This window comes from Salarias fasciatus, chromosome 20, assembly GCF_902148845.1.
Source record: "Salarias fasciatus chromosome 20, fSalaFa1.1, whole genome shotgun sequence".
Classification (NCBI taxonomy): Eukaryota; Metazoa; Chordata; class Actinopteri; order Blenniiformes; family Blenniidae; genus Salarias; species Salarias fasciatus.
Genome location: NC_043764.1, coordinates 9,107,843 through 9,130,104, shown reverse-complemented (window position 1 = coordinate 9,130,104; position 22,262 = coordinate 9,107,843). Strand labels below are relative to the sequence as shown.

Genomic DNA, 22,262 nt, shown 5'->3' with positions numbered 1-22,262 from the left:
AGCAGAGATGGGCGCGGTAACCCTGCATTCAGGTCTGGGAAACCCCACGTTACGGCAGCGTCACAACGCACGGCGAAGGGTCGACGACCACTCCGCCACATCAGGAAATACTGCCATCTTTGGTAACAGCGGCTCACCTAGAGCACGTCTACCTGCTAAAAAACACGGATTTAATCCCACTTTTAACTGCACAAACACGATTTTAATCCCACGAACAGCTACGTTAGACACCTCTCATGCCGAGGAGGAACATTCGCCAACTTGTGTGAGCTCATTTCCAAGCAAGGGTTTCCGCGAAAAGATTGAGGAGAAACGAAAGTAAACAAAACATTAAATTAATTCTCTTCATATTAAACTTATGAAAGTGAAACAAAGGCGGCGAATTTAAAACTTAAACATAACTGAGGCGTAGCTGAAACGAAATCTAAAACTTCTGATGGGAATCTTGTGCACTTACATTTAAACTCCTTATCACATATTTTAAGTTGGCGATACTATTGAAAGTAAATCATTACTAAGTAAAAATGTGTAGAAAGCAATGATTAATCAACACTACAGCCTTCGCACTTGTAGAAATACTACTAAACTCAAACTGAAATGGAAAAATCGCTGCACAGAAGATGCAGGGTTTTTTTTTATATACACAATTTCTGGCTAAGAATAGGATGCTTAATTAAAAGGTGAGTTGCTATAATATCTGTTGTCAAACGTACAACCTGCGGATCATAACTGCCTCCTAGAAGGTCAAGTCCAACCCAGAGGATACATTTTTAAAGCAGAAAAGCAAAGATTGTAGTGCCTGCTGTTTGGGTCCGAACACCAGGAATGCATTGGACCTTGTTTTAATGCAATTTATTATTATTATTATTATTATTATTATTATTATTATTAGTAGTAGTATTATTATTATTGTTCAGATGTTGCACCTTTTGTCTTTCATATTTATTTTGCATGTGTCATAGTTGTTTACATGTAAACAAAGGGAGAATTGTCCAAAATGTTGTATGACAGGGTTGCTATGTTCCTATTCAGAATTAAATCAGTCTGTATGGGCCCCCTGAAATAATATTGTAAATAAATAATAATAATAACATCCCTCTGATGATTGTGTTTCATTCCAAATAACCCTGCCGCTAGAACATTTCATAAACTGAATGTGTTGTTTCACCTCTGAGTCAGCGGAAGTCCTTACTTCCAATTTCTCATAACCTGCACTTTGTTCATTCTCTTGACTGTCTTGGACAAGATAAGATAAAGATGTATGCTCAAGAGATCAACAATACATTAAAGAAAATGTGGAATCTATTCTTTCTCACTGCTCAGATACTTTGATTCTGGGCTGTTGCCCGAAAACTCCACATTACAGACTGAATTGATTAAACCTTCATAAGTTTGGAATCATTTTCCCATGAGATCAGTCACTTCACTTTAAGCACATAGTATGATTTCTTTTAACTCATTTTTAAGATCCAAGCTGCTCTTTCACTCCGGCTTGTTTTGATGTTTTTCTCTACAGATGTGGTTGCCATGTTGGTGTGCTGTGTGTTTTTCTCTGGAATTTAAATTCCAAAGAATGACAAAAACAAATGAGATGGATGCACGTCCCACAGAGGCTTTGTGTGTTTCTATATGAAAATGTTAATATGACTTGCAGGGAAATGATGTTGGTGCAACACCTGTTATTAAAAGCCAACAACGTTGTTTCATTTGCAATCCAAAGTAGGCAGACTGGACAGTGCTTCCTTGTGCCAGGTGCACTACTGATTTCTAGCCAGACCTGTACATTCATTATCAAACATCTTTTTAAGTCTTAGATCCAACAGCAGACTTGTTAAGTAGTACTGGTTCATTATTCATGTTATTGACAGGATCCAGTTTCTGCTGCCTGGTGGCCTCTGTGATTTGTGCCAGTATAAGCTGCTAATGGAAAAAAATGTTCTTTTTGTTTGGACATTCATGGTTCATAAACTTGCCTCCCTCAAGCAGAAAACTCAAGAGGGATTTGCTTCCTGTTCTTCGTGTTTGTGGGTGGATCCTCACGACAGCGCAGAGACGACTTGATCATTATCACCAGTAGTCTTGGTAGAGCGCTCAGAGGAGAGTTAATGCTCGGCGGGTTAAGGCGTTACTTGGAGACGTGGAACACTTTGCCGTCCTCGGAGACAACAAAGTGTTCGCGGGCTCGGTCCGATGGGGGAGCGACAACAGCATCATGGGTTCTGCTTTGTGTAGAGATGGCTCCTGAGAGAGCGCTGGCCTGTCTGTCTGTGAGCTGTTGTCTTTTCACGTTTTGCACTGAGTCATTGTTGTGGCTCTCTTCAAATGAAAGGACAGCAGCAGTCAGAAGCTGATATATAGTTTTTACATACAAACACACACACACACACACTCACACGCACTTGTGTGAATGTAGTGCCGAGGGAGAAATGTCAACGGTGATTGATTATTGCCCCCTAAAAAAGCATCAGTCAATACACTCCCTGTCTCAGTGATCTGAATTTTCAGCTGAGTGCAGATGAATGTGTGTTTGTGTCCGTCCTCCCATCTTTTGTAAAGTGGAATCATAAGAGGAGGAAACTCTTCATCTGGCACCAAGTAAGTATAGAGATGTATGTTCCCTCTCAGATTTAGATCTGTTCGCACGTATGCATTTTTAAACGGAGCAGTGGACGGGCACGACACGGTTTATGAGACTGTTGTGGGTTTCCACTGGGACTCATCTGCTGGGGTTAATGCTGCTGAGATTTAGTTGCCCCTGGATACACCCCTGCCTGCCTGCATGCATGTGTTGTGAAGCTGCTGCAGCAGAGCCTCAGAGGACCCAGGGGAGAAAGCTTATTGTGTGTGCATTCAGGCTTTTGATGAGGAGACGAGATCATCCCACACCTTAAAGTCGGAGCAAAGTTATGATGAATGAAGTCTTCAATAATGAGCATTTTTTTTAAACATATCCATCCATCTTCTATATGGCTTATCACACATTGTGCAATTTGACAAAAGCTTGGAAAAATAGCAAATCAACAGGCTACAATGGCAGTTTATGACATGTTTAAAATGCCATTAGGAAATAATATAATTGCACTCTGAAAATGACTTCTGTGCTGTATTTCAATGCAGTATTAATTGAATTCATCCATGTGACCTTCAGGAAAACTAACTTTCATAATACTGAAGCGCTCCCTGGCTTCAGTAAAGTCCCATTCGCTGGCTGTCTCTGCAAAGAGCCCCGACCGCAGAGCAAGGGCAGTAAGTAGCACTATCTGGCAGCATTAGAGAGAGATCAGAGGAGAAATCAGATTAGAAAAAGAGGCAAAACGGCAACACAAATATCGCCTAATATGATCTCATACATTTCATAAAACGAGTGACATTACATGAGGCTAAGCTCATAATGACCTTGCTTTTTATAGGCAGGTTGGGGTACAGTAATCTGATTTAGCGTAATCTCCTACAATCTCTGATAAATGCTTACAGCATGTATCTCTCTGAGAGGGCAGATCCTATTGGTCCACTGTGAGACATTACTGACATCTGCTGTTCACAAACACAGCGCCCACAGCTCACTCAGGGTTTATTAAATTCATATATACAAAGCAATGCTGTTAAAAAACAAAAAAGAAGAAATTCATCTTGTCCAACGGTTTATGCTTGTATGCAGTAATGACATTAAATTTATGTGGTTAACTGGTGAGCAGTGTGGCAGAGAAGTCATATTATATTAGTAAATACAGTTAGCCATTGAGATTGATTTAGCCTGTGTAGGATTTCTGCTTATACTAACGCAGACACTATTCTGTTTTGAACCTTTTCCACCATCACCACCCCTAACTGATATAAAAAAATACCCCAAAGTATTAACCATATGCACTTTACACATACAACTCATTTAGCTGATAGCAGGTAGAACAGCAAACCTTTAATGAACGCATCTAATTCGTAATATTTAGAGTTATTATTTGGGAGTAAAATATCACATTTTAACCATTCAGTAGAGAGTATAGTCATCTTTTTCATGGAAATTAAGAGTATATTTAAGCTGAAATGGTAAAATTTGTGACATTTATGTTTTCCACCTTTTAAACAGATTACCCATGCAGAATTGATTTATTGATATATTACATTTATATCTTGAAGCTTTGATTTTTTTTTTCAGCAAGTGCCCTGTAAAGGATTAAATGTATATTCAGTATATTAACCATTTATCTAAGGTATATGAATTTAGTAACATGCTAAAACCCAGTGTTATATCTATAACTGCTGTTATGGACCAGACATGCAACATACTGAAAACATCTAGCACATAAAAAGTGAGTAACACCGACTAACATCGATTGAAATGCAGTTTGAATCCCATCTCAGAGCCACAGAATTTAATATTCAGTCAAAATGAAATTAACTATGCGCTATAATTGCGTAAAAGGTCTCCTTACTATAAATAAATGAATTGTTGAAATTAGATATACTGTGTTGCTGAGATTTGTTGGATGAAAGTACAAACACTTGGTTGGGAACCTCTTGTCTGGTGAATCTCTTTTGTAATGTGCGTGTGACTTGCTCCTCCTCTTCCAGAAAATCAGACCACTTACCATCTAATGTCTGTAACCACTTTATCCTGCACAGAGGGCTGGAGTCTGTCCGGGCTGACGTCAGGCAGGGTAAACCCTGGAAGAGGTTGCGGGTCTATCGCAGAGAAAAATAGACTGGATGACACTTTTCACTAATATATGAGGTACGATACGTCTCCCGATCTGCTGCTTGAGCCCTCTTTTGCAGTGAGAAATGATATGATTGGACATTGGTATGACGGCGTCGGGGAGTTTTTGGAGCTCGGTCTGCTGCTGTAACGCTGGAAGATGGGACACTGGTGAAGGGCCGGCCAGCTGATACAACACAGACGATAAAGACCAGACACTCAGTGGATATTTTCACTTATTCTGGTTATTCTCTGTGAATACGACAGTTGGTGTTGTATGGAAACCCTTGCAGGTCCAGGTTGTGAAATATTCATATCAGCTAATCAGGTGTAAAACAGACATGCCATAATAATAACCACTTAGGTTGACTTTTTTTTCTCATTTCAATGTTTTTTTTTTGTTTTGTTTTTTCTTGATACACACAAGACTCTCCTTTCAAGAAGGTTCCTCGTCTGAAGTTTGATTTTTTTCTCGCACAACTGTCTTCACACAATCCAAACACTGGCTTGTTCAGTTGAGTGTACTTGTTGGATCTAAGTTGGTTGAAGCTGTCAGTGGATGTTAGGATGTTTGTCTTTCTCCAAGAGAAAGTCCTATGATAAGCGTCTCCTGGTTGGGACTGCTTGATTTATATTGAACCCAGTTCTTCCCAATATAAACCACTCATCCATCTATAGATGGTGCTGATCCTACTTGTACCTGCAGCTGAGTATGAGTTAACTTCAAATGCATGTTTTAGGATGGAATATCTGTTAAAGAACTGCACGAATGCACAGGGAAAACATGCAACCTTCACACAAGAAAGCAGATCTGAAGGATTAACCATTCTACAGTATGAGGCCCAATGCAGTCTGCAAAGCAGTGTGTTGATTGTGTTTAACTTCAGTAAATAAATGTTTAAATAGACATGTCCTGTTAAAAACCCAACATTCTGAATCAAGTTTTCTTTTGTTGCAATTACTCAACCAACTTTACCAGCGATAGGTTACTTTAATCTAAACTAGTACTGACTTGATTCACAATTTCTCTTTAAACCAGTTGAGAACAAGCAAACTCAGTATCAAACGGCCTGCATGTCTGGGCTCAAACCAGCGACCTTCTGATGGCTAACCACTACACCATCTCGTAGTTCTTGCTGAAAAGCATACTGAAACAGAAAGAGTGTGCACATTAAAGTGTGTTTTCTGAAAGCTGACAGTAGCTCCAGTACTTTCAGATTCACGCTGCTCATTCACAACTCATGAGTGTGAAACGACTATTAACTGCTTTTTCACTTTTTCAGCATAATTTCTTTTTTAATAAAACGGTTTCACGTCTGGTGAGGCTTTTCAGATCAACATCTGTGTGAAAAGCTCTCTGTCATCATCAACTTCTCCCATTTTTCTTTTGCATTTCAAAAAGTTCTTGTGTGTGTGTGCGTGTGTGTGTGTGTGTGTGACCCGAGTGTGAACCCTCCGGTCTCACTGTACAGTACCAGCACTGCTACAGTATGTACTGTATACATCTGCTGGCTTACATCAGCTGACACGCCCTTCACCATGTCAGTGCTGCTCTGGCACAGCTGCTCACTCGGTGACACACAAACACCCTCTAATGGTTGAATGAAGTCCCGCAACCCGAGGCTGCACTGCATCGTGTACCGAAAGGTTTATTGATCCAGTGTTTTACTGAAAGTTCATGTACGTTTGGGCAGAATGGTGAGAGGATTGGGAAAGCCAGATATTTTCGAGCGCTGTTAATCTCCAGGAAGCTCATTTCTGTATTTCAAGGCAATTTTAAACCACTGAAGTTTTGTCCTCAGGTACAGGGTCATGGTAATTCCCAGGGCTTGTTTCGGTTTGTCATAATTATACCTGTGGGAGAAGAGGGAGGGGAACAATTTTTTTTATTATTCTTTTACCGTCACTTGGCTTTGTTTACACGATTCCTGTTGATACATGAACTTACTTAATACTTAAACACTTACTCTCAACCATTTGCTGGATATTAAGTCATTTAAAGTGTGAGTGATCAAATAGGTTAACTTTCAAACTGCTTTTTAAAAATTAAAGATGCTCATGATATATATTGCAAAACTGGCACACTAAAAATGTCTCTTACTCACTTTAAAAATATGAAGAAAATATATGAAAATAAGACCAGCACTGTTTCCTCGCGTCATCAAGCCATCTCAACCTGATCTATCTCAGGCTGTTTCTAGAAAGTGCTCAACATTAGCTGTCCCTCTAATAAAGCAGTCCCATCACTCATCTCCACCCACTGCATCCTGCCCGCCCTCTCTTCTTCAATAGATTTTCTTTTTGTTTGCTGTCAAAGTCAAGCGTGACTATTTTAGGGCTTTTCAGCGTCGGTGTGATCCGTCCTGTAATCCTCCTGCACCAATATGAACAGTGTTTAGTGATAGAATTAACTAAACCATCAAGTTAAGATCAATCGAGGTTACCTTTAGTTTTTTTTCCTGTTTAAACTCTTCAGTAAAACCATTTCTCAGATATTTTCTTTTTACAATTGTATTTGAGATTGTTGAAATCCAAATACACACATTTCCATCATCAGGATGGATTTCAAATGGATTTTATGGACTCAATAATGATTCTCCAGTAAGAATTTGACATGTAAATGAAAAAATCTGTGAAGCTCATGGCATGAGTTAATTTATAATTCAGGGATATTGGCTGAGAGAGATTGTGTGACTGGTAGAGAGACACTTTGTGTTCATGTCAGAAATTTAAAATGATGTTAATACAATTTGGAGGTTCAAAATATGAACGTTTGATCTGACGTTCATCCGTCTTTATTACACATAAACTACAATGTTTAATCATTTTTCCACTCTTCTTCATGACTCTGCTTTATACACAGCTAAGGAAAATAAAGAAATGCAGTAGCTTAAGATAAGAGGATCTTCTGATTTTCACCATAACGAACATTTGAAAAATGTGAATGAAGTTTTTCATTTTGTTAGAGGTATAGAAAAAATTGAGAAAGAAAACTGCCCTTCATTCTTACATTCTTCTATTTTTTTTTTTTTGAGAAACAACTCTTTTATTTCTGTGTTTTGCGCTTTTAGTTAAATAAAATGTGTGTAACCTTTTTTGTTATGATAAATGTGAGTGAGATGTTGAGCACACTATATCTGCAGCAACATACTGTAATGAGAAAATAGATTCAAACACAGAATTGTTAATTTTTAAAAGTGTGCCACTGATCATGTATCCTCTCATTTGATTTTGGAATAATCTAGTGGGTATTTGTTTGACAACATAATGACATATTTTTGGAAAAAAAAAATACTTATTCCAAAAAATGTATTAATAAACATGAGATACTCTCATAAATATAGAGATTCGCTGAAGACTGACTGTTATTTTGTGTGATTAGGTTTTTTAAACTGAATATTTGCTCAGGCAGATCAAACTGTAAATCACATAAATACTGTGATACTCAGTGGGGTGATGAACATGTGTAAGTCGATGTTGCATTTTCAAAAAAGGATACTCATAACGAGGCTGTCTTCACCTTCTCACGATGTGTACGATGTATATACGGGTGTGCACGGGTTTTCCTGTTGTCAAAACACTCTCGTTGTCGGATATATTTGATCCATACAATGTATTTGCACGGTTAATGTTGAGCTTCCTTCTTCCACACTATTTCTACCGTCTGCGGGTGTGATGTGTGCTTTCTGCGGTGCTGTCAGGAGCGTCTCAATGTCCTTAAATCTGGCCAGAATGAAGGAACTTTGACTCATTTTTTTGCTTTCTAGGAGTCACGCTCAAAAGCCTTAAAGTGTGCTGATCTGCTCTTCTTCACAAAGCTCCCACAGACACTTTAAAGAGGAATGGCATTTTTAAATAGTATCTTTAATAATGGAATAATGGCTCCATCTGGGCTCTGTGTGGATACAGTATGTCACATATGTGTGTGTGAGCGAGCAGACTTCCTGCTGGCCCGCGTCCCGGGGCCGTGGAGGTCAGCTGGCAGTCACAGAGACCAAAGCCAGGAGGGTAACTCTGTAAACAGTCGACTCGTCGCCCTTTACGGTAAGAGGCGCGCACGCCTGCACCACCTCATGAGGCTGAAACACACAAACAAACCAGAGCGCTGGTTGACTTATACAAATCGCAATCGGGCTTTTATTTATTTATATTTCTCAGTGATTCTGAATGTTTTTTTTTTTATTTAAGCAGGTCAGTCCCATTGAGACACAATGATCTCTTTTTCAAGGGAAACTTGGTCAAGACACCAAGGCAGCAAATAGACTGATGACTCTGGAAACTGTATATGAAACTGTGTACGAGACCAAGAGACATCTGAGAAGTTCATCACAACTGGACTGTTGAGTGTTCTTGCTTCTGTGCGTGTGGTTGACATAAAAAAAAAGCAGTGGTTGCATTTAATGTGTCTCTAAAGTTTAATTCGTAAAATCAAGGTTGTTTTCTATTTGGACTGATTTAGAGCTTTAAAATGTGGTTAAAACAAGCTTTTTTTTTCCCCAGAAGAATATTCACTCACCGTATTTCTTGTACAATACAGACAGCGTCCATGCAAGCAGCACAAACAAATACAAGCAATTTATCCAGGTGCATGACATGAAATGAGGAAAACAACTCTTCTTCACCTTGTACCCGGCGCAGGGACTCCACCTGATGGTGATGGTACGTCTGTGACCCGCCTCCAAGCTGCCTTTAACAGGCTCGATGCTGAAGCCTTGCTGCTGCAGGGATGTGAGGTTATCCCAGTAAAACTCACCAGTCTAGGGAGGAAAAAAAAAGAGAAAATGTGTTAATATGCATCTCCTTTACCTGTATTGAAAGAATGAATAATGGAATGTCAGCTCCTGATGGCTCCACTGTACCTTTTTACTGGCCTGTGTTGAGTGGATGCAGCCCACCTGCAGCTCCCTGACTGCAGGACTCAGGACCCCACAGCTGTAGCTGGCCTGCAGGCTCACCAGTACAGGGACGCTGGGACCTTCCATCATGCCTGACTCGGCTACGTAAAGGAGATTTGCAAGTTTAGGCCATTTCTCCGAAAATCTGTCACTTTTTATTACTTCTTCACTTCACTCACCAAGCAAACAGCCACAACTCCAGGACTGAATATCTTGATATTGGATGAGTCCAAGTGACTTATAAAGCAATATCATCACAATACAAATTCTAATGGTGCAACACTTTGACCTAAGACTGACCAAAAAAAATTAATTTCAGACTAGCCTTTCAAACGTCACTGCAGTAAAGCATGGCTTCACCGCCATCTGTAGTTTTACACTCACGAGTTTCCTCCAGATATAAATTCAACCCTACTAAATCATTTTCTCTACCAGATTTCTCTTATTTAGGGTTGTTTGGAGCTGGAGTCAACCTCAGCTTGACTGACCGTGGACAGATCCACAACAGCAGAGTGAGTATCTTTACAAACTGGTACAATTTATGTGACAACTTTACTGAATTTTAGGGAAAAAAAGAGGAAGAGGCAGGGTGCTGTCCACATCACAATGAACTACTAAGTATATATTCATGCATTTGCTGGGCCTTTCCAATGCACATTTTCAACTATGGACACATTTTTAAGTGACCTGAACCCTTCAAAAAAACGCTGCTGCAGAAATCTTCTCTCTGCATTTTCCACTGCACATCATTTTTCCCAAAACCCTCTGTCTTCTGTGTGCTCTTTCCTCACATCAATCACAAACAGTGCAACTTCTACTGGAAATCAGTGAGATACCTTCAGATGAAACCGACGCCTCTTCTCCAAAAGCCATCTGAAGCGGCTGCGTGATTTAGGAAAACTTATTCCAACCTCCTCTTGGCGAGAGCTTATTCTCTCGCAGTGAAACATGATCTGACTCTTGGTGACAAGTGCACGGGCTGTGAGCACGCCACGATTAGCATAAATTACTCTGTCACATATGCTTCCTCACATAGATCATGCATGGTGTCTTCAGGAAATGTTTCTTTTATCCAGAGATAATTTGAGCAAAACTGAAGCCGACTCATGTGGAGCTGTGGGAAAATGAGTTGCCCGCCACTGATCGAGAGTGATTCCACCCCGGTTATGTGTCCCATTCAGCTTTGTGGTGAGGACGAGATGAGATGGAGAAATCCTACCTGTGTGCAGACGTGGGCTGGCTGTGAGCGAAGGGAGCAGAGACTCAATGGGGACAGTCAGCAGGTCTCCGCCGTGTAGATACGTGTTGTGTGAAGAGGCTGCGCCCTTCAGATCCATCACACACACTTTGGTCTGCGAGGATGAAACAGGGTTAATGTTTTCACATCATGAGGACCAATGTGACGAGAGGTCATCCTGAGAGACAAGCTACACTAGAGGGCAGTATTTCGATCATGTGATTATGTTTACCAGTAATTCAAGACAAGGACAAAGTGAGAGAAAACACGTGTTCAGGGCTCACGGCACAATTGTGTGTGTGTGTGTGTGTGTGTGAACGAGTGCTGACCTTATTCAGCAGCTCTATGGTGAGTCTGTCGTGGTAGTTGAGGGAAGGGTGGTCCGGCTGGAAGCTGACTGTGATGTCTTGACTGTCTCCTGGAGCAATGCTGCCCTCTGCTGGCGCCACGCTGAACACGCTCAGGCCGCTGTAGTTCTGAGTTCCTGTGTGGAACAGCAGCGTTATGTCACTGTGTCCACGTGCCCATATATCCATCTGTCTTCTAAAAAACTTCATCAGTGGCTGGAAACCACGAGAGCTGATCGTCGTCAACACACCCTCTCTAAACTGTAAAAGTAGGAAGTAGCCATTAGAGGAATATTTTAATTTTCCTCATCTTTTCTTTAAACTGGACAATTTACTGAAATACAAGCCCATTCAGCTGGGATTTAACATGTGTTGGGAGTGAATTTAAAGCACGCGAATTTGTGTACCATTGTTTGATTTATGAAGCTATTGAGCAAACCGCAATCCACAAAACATCCTGTTCTCTCCATTACATACATATGTGATGTGCAATTTCCGCAATGAACATCTGACACATGCAATATATCCAAACATGCATATTATTCAATATGCAAGAATAATTCACTCCATTGGTATTATTTCTCTGAGTGCTAATGTGCAGCTGAGTGATGTCCACAGGAAATATCTTCATAAGGAAGAACAACATATCTCATGCTATCCTGTCTTTCCAGATGTTCTCTTAAGGCCTGAGCATCCTGATTTCTGGATGCTGTTTCAGATTTCTGGGTATAACATGGAGGGAAACATTAAGTCTAGTTGGTGTGGATGGTTTGAATTTGTCTTTACTGTTTTGAAGATATCAGATGTATGGGCCTGATGTGCAGCAGAGGCTCAGTGGGAGTTCACTGTGTGAGCTGAGCCCAAGTTTTTGATATACTTTTTTTTGGTATGATCTTGTGAAAAGCTTTCATGTGTTAGATTCTTATGCTCTGTTCCGTGTCACTGGATGAACAGTGTCATCTTCACTGGGAGTTTGCAGATCTTTCCTGCCTCCATATTCTCAACATGAGCTTTCAATAGTCTCCTTGTTTTTGTCTTCAAGCTTCTGCTTCCAGCCAGGTCCAGCCACTGTGGAGTTTTTATGTTTGTCACACCTATAAAAGCACTGATATTCAAGTTGCGGTTCTCTGGTCTGGTTGAAGTTGAAAAAGAAACACAACTAGACGGGAGCCAAACTGTCAATCTTCTGAAAACGTACGGTGCAACATGAGTGATATTTACTGTGTGAAGCTAAAAGTTTCCAGAAAAAACAACACCGGAAAAAAATTCATCAGACTTGATCACTTCCTCCTTCTACGATGTCAGCTGCTTCATCTGCTGCGGCTACTGAAAATAGAAATGATAAAAATACACCTGACGTTTTTAAACTCATTGTGTCATCTCAGTGGAACGAGTCTACTGAATGTGATTGTGCTTATTCAGATTTCACAGCAGGGGGAAGTTTGATGTCTTGTCTCATGTCCTGTTAGTGACACAGTGAAGTGTCGCTCTGGAGACACTTTAAAAATGTTAATCACATCATTTTCACTCTGATGTTGACTCCATCTGACCTGCAGCAGGGGTGACCTGGGAATGTCTGTCCAGCAGGAGGGAAACCTGTTCAACTCCCCCCTGAGGCCTGGACGCAGAGAGACTCTCCAGCAGGGCCCGGAAACCCACTGCCAGCACCGAGTCGTTCTGCAACTGCATTCAAAGAAGCCGACACGTCACTGAAAGCACAGCATTCAGCTCTCACTTTAACACACGATTAACTGACTTTCACCACTTGTGAGACCGTCTCCTTTTCCAACACGTAACCAAAGTCGAGGATCCCTCCAGAGTGGGACGAGGTGACGGCAGAGACGACTCCCTCTCCCCGCAGCCGCAGGGTCAGGGTCATCCTCTGGCTGCGCACCTCCAGCACCTCGCCATACTGAGGGACAGCAAAGGGTGTCTGTCGTCAGGCACAAAACACTCGAGGGGAGGAGGAGATATGATGATATCCACACATGGAACCTGTCATGTAGAAAATCTCTTCTTATAACAGTTACAAGTTAGGTCTTTTAAAAGTAATCTCCATATCTTTTACTCACATGGAGCAACAAATGAAGCATTTGTACTTTCTTACTTTGAATATTCACATTTTCTTTCAAGTTTTGTTACATGGATATTAATTATTCTAATGACTTTTGACATTTCCTCACTACATTTGAAATCAAATATCTGAGATAGAGGGAACAGATCCAAGCTGCTGACAGTAATTCCCACACAAGAGCTGTAGAAGTAGACACACTGAAGCAATAAATATAATTGTGTCACACAAAAATTAAAATATTCAAACATTGGCTCAATGCCTTTTACACACAATTTAGATTGAGGTACTTAATTTTCAGTTCCAATGTCCATCTAGTGGTGTATTCAGGCTAATAAATATAGTATTACAATATTAAATAGTTATATAATATGTGTGAGCATTGGTATATGAATCAAGACAGTCATTCGTTTTTATTTTTGTACTTTTCTACTTCAGAAACGTTGCTCTTTCAATCGTCCAATCTTTCAAACAAACTTTTATTGAACAAAATATAGGTGCTTCTACTTAAGTGACATAAAATAAGCAAAGATAATCCTTTATATGTCCCACAGTGGAGAAATTTGCATTGTTGCAGCAGCATGTGGCCAGTAATAAAGATTAAAAACTATATAATAAATATTAAAGCTGCTGTAGGCAGGATTTTGCTAGCCAATGCTAATTTTTCTGTGTTTTCTTTGGATTAAATGTTGGAGTATCCATTGATAATCCTTTAGGAGTGTAGCATAACTGCACTACCGCGAGGGCGCAGCGTTTCCATCTGTCTCTGTTCTGAGCTGAAAAGGAATCTTGACCGCTCCCGGTATCTTTGACCAATCAGAAGAGCCCATGAGGCTCTAACCGTGATTGGTCGAGGGGCGTTGTGGGAAGGGCTTAACTTGCGTAAGGGCGTGATGTCAGAGAAAACAGGAAAGGATTGGCTGTGCTGGGTTTCAAATCTCCATCTTAGATGGGTCAAATCGCCATCTTGCTTAGGTAAGCCTTAGCAAGATGGCAGAGATGGCGAATCCTACCTACAGCACCTTTAACAATTACTTGTATAAAAACAATATAATAATTATATTTTAATTTCTTGTATGAAAATGTTGGTAGCGATTTGAAACATAGCAGAGATTAGATTATTGCATAAATAGATGAATAATATATATATATATATATATATATATATATATATATATATATGTATATATATGTATATATGTATATGTATGTATATATATATGTGTGTATAAATATATATATATATATATAATATATATATATATATATATATATATATATATATATATATATATATATATATATATATATATATATATATATATATATATATATATATATATTGAAGTACAGAATATAAGTGGTGTAACCCCCTCTGAATTCAATTTTATGTTCTAATTACATCATTACAATAATGTGCTTATAGCAATATTTTGGATACGATTTGTCAGGAAACTGGGATGAGGGCTTGAAGTTTTCCGATCATGTTTTCTACTTTGTCAAAGTGCATGTGTCAAAATGTTTTCATTTTGATTAAATATTTTTTCAGAACTGAACCTCTGTTGATTTAATGATATATTAAAACCCATAATATAATTGTAAAATCATAGGCCCTTTCAAGATTGACCTGCATGTGAGTGTGACTTCAGATTTATTGGCGCTCACAGTTGGTAGATGTAAAATACACAATAAATTTGTTTTAGGGAAAAAAAAATCAAGCAGCACATTACTGTCAAAAGTATTGGTATCAGATACATGTATTGCTTCATAAAGTGATAGCCTCAACATGTACAGTGTGTAACTCTGATTATAATAAAGCGTTAAATGATACATTTCTCACAGTTGTCTCACCTTTTTGTCCAGAGCTGGACTGAACGCCAAGATCAGCGTGTGATTCTCTCCTGGTCGGATACGTCTCAGAGCATTGAGCAGGGAAAAAGGACCGCATATGTCCAACACCGACGACCTCAGCTTGCAAAAGGTCAAAGAAAAGCTGTCAGTGTTCGGAAATTCTAGACGTGTTTTTGACAAAGTGTCTGCAAGTGAAGAAGAGTCTGTCAGTCTCTCTGACTCCTGCTTGTATTGTTTTCACGGCGTCACAGCTATAGCGCAATGTTGTGTTCAATTCATTTCAAAAAGGCAATACAGTCATCTGAAGAAATGTTTAAGACATTTTCAGTCACGCAATTCTATGTAACAGTAACTAGTTACAGAAGATGCAAAAGGATACATCCAAAGGTTCCTTTGAAATGTTTTGAACTGTAACCCGCTGAATCACTTTCTCCCCTGCAAAAAAATCAGACAGACACAAATATAGATATACCGGGATGCAGTGTGGAAAAAACAAAAGACAACAAGACAAAACCCCAGTGAAGACACCCCTGAGTGTCGTTGATGTATGCCTTTAGGATGAACTCACCCACTGCTACCTGGTGGAAGTCGATGAGATCGTGTCCGCTGTTTGACAGCACCACTAGAGGGGGCTGTACAGCGGGACACGCCAGCCTCAGGTAGAGCGTGTTGAAGGTACTGTGGAGATGGTGGACACACATAATCTAAACTGAAAGCAGCTGACAGAGCATGTCTAAATCAGATGTGATAAAACTTTTTTCCAAAACTTTGCACTTCATTAGCAGGGTACCCAGATGTTGAGTATTTCACTTTCAATCATACCTAGAAATTAGAGATTGATTTGACTTGGCTGTGTGGGGTTAGAGCAGGATTTTACAATATTTGTTGAGGTTTTCAGGAGTCTGTTTCCTTGCGATGAGGAGAGAAGATAGGTGAGGTCTTTTAAAATACTGTCTCTCGGGTGAGGGGGTTTGGTTTTTAACTGCATTGTTATAACCAGTGATGGGCAAGTTAAAAGCAATTAGTTACTGTAACTGTTTACTTCTTCAAAAAAGTAACGGAGTTAGCAACTAAGTTGTAATATTAACATGTTCACTGTTCTTCACTGTTTGCACTTTACCTTGGATTTTTTTTTTTTTTTTTTAAATATTCATATTCCATATTCTTATCGTATTCTTATTTTAGTTTGTGTTCAGCTTTTTGTCTGTGCTTTTTCTTTCTGCTGCACAGTAAATTTCCCTGCTGTGGGACGAAAAAAGGAAATCCGGAATCTGGAATCCGAAATGTAAAGATGTCAAAGAATTTGGATCCTCTCTTCATGGAACTTTAAGGTGCATGTTCAGTTATTTATTATACACCTGAATATATGATTAATTAAGTAAATGGACACTTGAAAGAATAAATTACAAACAGGAAATTCAACACTAATCAAAATGATTGAAATTATGCTGTGTGATGTTATGGGACAAGACACCTATTAAATTTCATTTGTAACTGCAGACAGCATTTCTACATTTGTGAAAGAATAATAAAACACAATAGATGTATGTCAATAGATGTCTCTACTTCCAATGAAAAGCTGCCTTTGAATGATCAGGGCTCTATAGCTGTATCTCTGTCATGTTGTATGACGCACTCTGCCCCAATATGGTTCCTTCTTTCTGTATGGAGACTTTCCTGACTGAGGAGTTGGCAACAATGTATCAGTTTTAAATGACGTCATCATCAAATTTGACATAGATATGCAAAATGAGATGATGACATCATACATTCTGAGGAGTTGGCAACAATGTATTGGTTTTAAAGCAACAATTTTTTGTTCATTCATTGTGTAGACCTGCTTGGTCCTTCTCAGGGTTGCGGGGTGCTGGAGCCAATCCCAGGTGCTGTGGGCGAGGGCGGGGTTCACCCTGGACAGGTCGCCTGTCTGTCACCAGGCTGACACATAAAACATACAACCATTCCCTCTCACTTTCACACCTCGGGGCAATTTAGAGTTACCAATAAACCTGACATGCATGTTTTTGGACCGTGGAGGGATGCTGGAGTACCCGGAGGGAAACCACGCACACACTGGGAGAACATGCAAACTCTACACAGAAAGGCCCCAAAGCCCCAACCAGTATTTGAACCCAGGACCTTTTTGCCGAGAGGCAAAAGCGCTAATCACTGGAAACATTTTTTTTTTTTTTTTTTTACAAAGCACAATATAGTGCATCATAATGTAAATGTTATCATTATTTCATATTATGCACTTTCATTTAAATTATTATGTCATTGTAAGATGTACAACAGATCACCATTCAAACTGCACAGAAAAACCTGACTACGGGGATTTGCCAGATAGCTTAGGTATAACTCTCCTGTGATGCATAAATGCGTTGCTAGAAACACATAACATGAGTATTGATACGATGTTCTGAAAAACACTGTTTAATTTAAAAAGTCCATGCGCCCCACTCCAGATTTCCAATGTCTGTGACTTTAGAAGCAGCTGTCTGCTTTCTATACACCCTATTAGTTACTCCATAATCTTGTACTGCTTTCTTCTGTTGGATGTAAAGTTTCTGTATTTTATTGTTTCACAGTTTCCCTCAGAGAGTTCCTCTCCTTTGAGCTTCCTCTTATACTGTGAGAGAGAGAAAGCCAACACATACGTATAGCGATTCAGTGTACTTTAATATCTTTTTGATGAAAAAGTTGGTTTGAGATGCTCTCAAAACTTCTCAGGATTTGAAAGGGCTCGGTCTAAGCTTTGAAAACAGTTTTAAGCACATGAAAAGGCTGGCACCTGTCACACAACTCAAACTTATTATGTCTTTACTAACTAGAGCTATCCCAGAGTCCTGGGGAACTCAAGTCACATAATGCTTTAGGACTTAAAAAAACTTTTTAATTGGATTTTTTGTTTACAAAAGCAGGCTCATAATTAAACTTCTATTCCCACATTCAATTCTTCAGTAACTAATTAAACGCAGAAACACAAGGGGAACAGGTGGTAATTCTTTCCCTTCCTCACAGAGCTGCTACCATCCCCAAAGTGCATGAACGAGTCAGCAGGGACCCAACATCACACTTTGGTCCTGGAGTGAGTTTTTCCAGAACTGGATCAGACAAAAACTTTGGTCTGCAAATGCAATGTTGCAGAGAGGATTCTGTGTTGGGTCTGGTGAGGTCCCAAAGATTAAACACATGGCACAAAAGTGACATGACAGGGCTGACAGAGAGAGGCTGGCTCGTACCTCCATGCTGGCTGGACCTGTCCGTCGTCCTCCGGAGGGTCTCCGTCTGACACGAAGCAGGGAACGGTGTGCTCCGTGTAGCGTTTACTGAAGGAGTACAACAGGGAGGCCTTGGCGTTCTCGTACTGCTCTGACCTTGACAGGAAAAATAAAAAATAAATCTCGGTATTAAACTTTAAAAACACCCCACTCAAAGAGAGCACGCTTCCACTGAGACCAGGCCTGGTGTGATTGAAGGAAAAGGAATCAATTCATTACTGGAGGAAGAGGGCAGATAAAATCATGGCGAGTAATCTGTATTTCACTGTTGTTGGGGTGTCAGATTTCTGCTGCATCTCTACATTAAGAGGCATTGATTAAGTATATACAAAAATCTTTATTCTCTTTGATAAGTGGCTGCAGATGTAATTAAGAGATCTTCACTTTGGTGGAGGATGAGGATGCATTAGACAGAAGTCATCTTTGAGTTTAGCAGAGGTGTTGCAGTGAGTGCTCAGAGAGAATATTGATTACTCTTTCTGGCCCAGTGAGATGTTTCCAGGAGACTCCTGATGACCCTGAGAAGGATGAGGCAGTATAGAAGAGGGATAGACAGATGAACGTAAACCTACCCAGGCTCTATATCGACAGGATCTGGTGATTCAGGGAGGCTCTCTGTCTTTGGAGTGCCCGACATCTTCCTGCTCTTTGCATTCCCAGGCACCTTTTTGCCTGAGATCTCCTTTTTAGCCTAAAAAGTTCATAGGTGTCAGATAAATAAGGTGGCTCCACTTTCTAAAAGAAGCAGCAGCATGGCTCCCAGAGCTGCAGAGGACGTGTTCACATTTAAAAACCCTGGCACTCGCAGGAGGTGAGTGGAGTGAGGAGGTGGGCGTGCAGTTGTACCTCCTGCTCAGCAAGTCTGTTTCTCTGCAGCTCCTTTTCCCGGAGTAACTTGGCTCGGTGGACGAGACGCAGCGCCTCGTCTTTGATCTCCTGGTCCAGCAGTCTGGGCCGGAACGTCACCTGGATGGGACATCTCTGGGACAGAAGAGACAGGTTTTTGGAGATCTAAATTAGTTTTGGGCAGTATCCTGTTTTTTTTGTGTTGTTTTTTGTTTTGACTGATGCATGTACATCTGGGATGTAATCTTCTCATTGCAGGTTTTTTTATTTTTTTAAAACTGGATTCCTCTCACTGGGCCTCTGTTCGCTCAGAAAACAACAGATGAATTGTGTTGACATAGAAAGTCTGGAGGAAAAAAATAGGACTTCTAATCCAATTATTAACAGTCAGAATACACTCATCTTAAAATGATCTTAAAAATAGTGCAGAAAAAAAAAAGAACTCTTTCACTTCCATGTGATGTCCAGTAGAGAGCATCACTGCACTGCAGAGGCATCGACAGGGACTCAGTGGAGGCTCTGCTCTTCATCATACTGTAAATGTGTGTCCATCTGCACAGAGCCGAGCTGTGAAGAGACCCATTTGCTCTGCAACCATTACGTCTCACACGCAAATCATTATCAACATATATAAAAGAATACTCATTTAGTTTGTTTTGGATTAAATGCACAGCAGACTCGCGCTCACCCAGAGCCATTTTATATTCGCTTACTGTACTTTCTGCAACGGTTGCTATGGTGAAATAATATCCATAAAATATTAAACACAACCTCCAGGGGATTACAGAAGAATGGCTCACATTAAGAAATTCTTCAGTTTGCTTTGTTAATATTAAAAAATGCTTGGTTTGAATGCATAACAGTCCACATAAAGTTGCACAAAAGCACTTCAATACGATGAGACACATTTAAAAAGAAAACAACCAATAATGTCATAATGTACCTGTCAATGATCTACTAATCTGAACCTTTTTCAACATAATAAAGCCAATAATGCAAGAACTTGTCAATATGATTTAATATTTGAGCAAATAACATTTTTACTGTCAACTAACAAGCCATTACATTAATGAAGTAGCATTTAAAGAAAAACCCTTTGAAATGTATTGACTGCAGCTAATTTTCAAATAATACATAAACGGAACCACAATTCTTGAGAATTGTTTTTTTTTGGCAGGTACTGTGCAATTTGCTTATCAAAAATAGGCAAAGTGGATTGCATTTGATCTCTCTTTCATTTCTATTTGTTAATGTTTTGCTATTTTATCACATTATTGGCTTCATGACAATCAAAATTATCATGTTGTTGGCAGTCAAAACATTATTGTTGCTGCATTGCTTTGTGTTTGCTGTTAAGAGAAGAGGCGATGCGCTCCACCTCCCCGGGCAGCAGACGTCCTGCTGCAGGCGTGATGCTGAGGTCCGAGCCCTCAGGAACGGCGAAGGAGAACAACCTGGGACCCGCGGGGGCCGGTGCCTGTTTAGACCGGCTACGGTCGTTCTGACGGCTGATCAGGTGGAGGACGGCAGTGGAGTGGTCGCCCACTGCCGTGGCCCCAAACTGCACCAGGGAGTGCGAGAGCTCCAGCGGCGGCTGCACGCCCACCGCTCGGCATGACAGCGGAAAATCCCTGAAGGTGGTGGAAAACGAGAAAAACCAGGTGTTATCAGTGAAAACAACAACTCAAATTCCATTTTAACAAGGTTTATGCAGGCACAGTGAGGGAGTATAAAAAAAAAAAAAAATAAATAAAAAACCTGTTTATTCCAGACTTGCAGCAGAGTTGGAAATGGTACTCTCTGGCGAATCTGGCACTGAAAATCAGATGGATCTCCAGGGTTTCTTGAGGAAGTAGAGTACCAAACCCATCATTTGGCTGGACCTCAATAAACTGCGAGTGCAAATACAAACAGTTCTCAGTCAATTCAAACAGCTCCGATTTCCAGCTGGAAGTCATAACCCTGCAGATCTGAAGCAATCAAAGAGATTATGAAACTATTTATAGGTTTTATTTTTTTTTTTACTTCCTGCAATGTTTATCTCGGCCTTTATGCGGTAGCTTTTATTTGTGGAAGCTGCCATTCCCACACGGGATTTAGATTGCCTACTCAAGCAGAGCAGATTCTTCGAAAACAAAGCATGAATGCAGTTTATCTTAGTGATTAATGCTCACGCTCTGTGTACACACACACACACACACACACACACACACACACACAATGAAAGCTGTATTAAGTTGTCACTAATGCAAACTGCTTGAAGTGATGGGAAATCCATTGTAAAAAAAAAACAAAAAAAACAAAACAAAGAGAGAGTTAAATAAGTCCTGTGAAGAAGAAAGGAAAAGCATGACTTTATAGCTTCCATTTCTACCTTTTAACGAGTGATTGTGCTTCAAAATGACCAGATAGTGAGGTGTTTATGGCAGTCATGCCGTACCTCTGGGACACCCAAGAAGCCAAAGTCTTGCGGCAGCAGAGACAGGTTGGTGAGGCGGACGCTGCTCTTGACCGACTGGGAGATGGAGCAGAAGCCAAAGTCCACGTCGGTGCGGTCAAACTGCAGGTCTGAGGACGTCACGACGGCGTGCACGGTAAAACACGCAGGCTGCACCTGCACAGACATCAAGCCGCTTTGGTCATTACACAGTAGTTTGGGTCATGAGACCTATAGTAGGGGACATGGTTTGAATCCCTGTTGCAGCAGGAAGATACAAACTTTCAAAAGCTGCCATATTAATAGTGTAAGTTGAATTGACTTTCTGAGCAAACTCTATAAAGGGATCAGTGAAATAATCTATCAGTATTAATGATGCTGCAGACTGGTTTGACCTACAAATTCTGTAGCATCTGCCATTGAATTTTAGGTCTTAATGATAAGATTTCCACATTCTGATTGAAGACAAAAGGATACTTGATGTATGTTATGAACCAATGTTTCCTAAAAAATATTCTTAGGTCTGTGATTTCAAATATATGAATTATGCACTTTAAGTAAGTCATGAATTCAATTAATTCATAACTTTTTTGTTGCTGAACAT

The 22,262-nt window shown here is 40.1% G+C and overlaps 1 protein-coding gene across 1 annotated transcript in view; it reads right to left on the bottom strand.

The window, feature by feature from the left end:
* Positions 1–8,632: 8,632 nt before the first annotated feature.
* Positions 8,633–22,262, bottom strand: part of cfap74 (cilia and flagella associated protein 74) — a 59,813-nt gene continuing 46,183 nt past the window's right edge. The window contains exons 23-38 of the mRNA XM_030119489.1: positions 21,662–21,835; positions 20,980–21,113; positions 20,600–20,852; positions 19,222–19,356; positions 18,948–19,066; positions 18,337–18,471; positions 15,663–15,772; positions 15,474–15,529; positions 15,095–15,214; positions 12,929–13,084; positions 12,723–12,855; positions 11,155–11,309; positions 10,808–10,940; positions 9,553–9,689; positions 9,316–9,450; positions 8,633–8,772 (exon numbers count right to left, since the gene is read on the bottom strand). Of these exons, the coding sequence (XP_029975349.1) occupies positions 8,668–8,772; positions 9,316–9,450; positions 9,553–9,689; positions 10,808–10,940; positions 11,155–11,309; positions 12,723–12,855; positions 12,929–13,084; positions 15,095–15,214; positions 15,474–15,529; positions 15,663–15,772; positions 18,337–18,471; positions 18,948–19,066; positions 19,222–19,356; positions 20,600–20,852; positions 20,980–21,113; positions 21,662–21,835 (2,190 nt within the window). The 3' untranslated portion in view covers positions 8,633–8,667. The remainder of the gene's footprint in view (positions 8,773–9,315; positions 9,451–9,552; positions 9,690–10,807; positions 10,941–11,154; positions 11,310–12,722; positions 12,856–12,928; positions 13,085–15,094; positions 15,215–15,473; positions 15,530–15,662; positions 15,773–18,336; positions 18,472–18,947; positions 19,067–19,221; positions 19,357–20,599; positions 20,853–20,979; positions 21,114–21,661; positions 21,836–22,262) is intronic.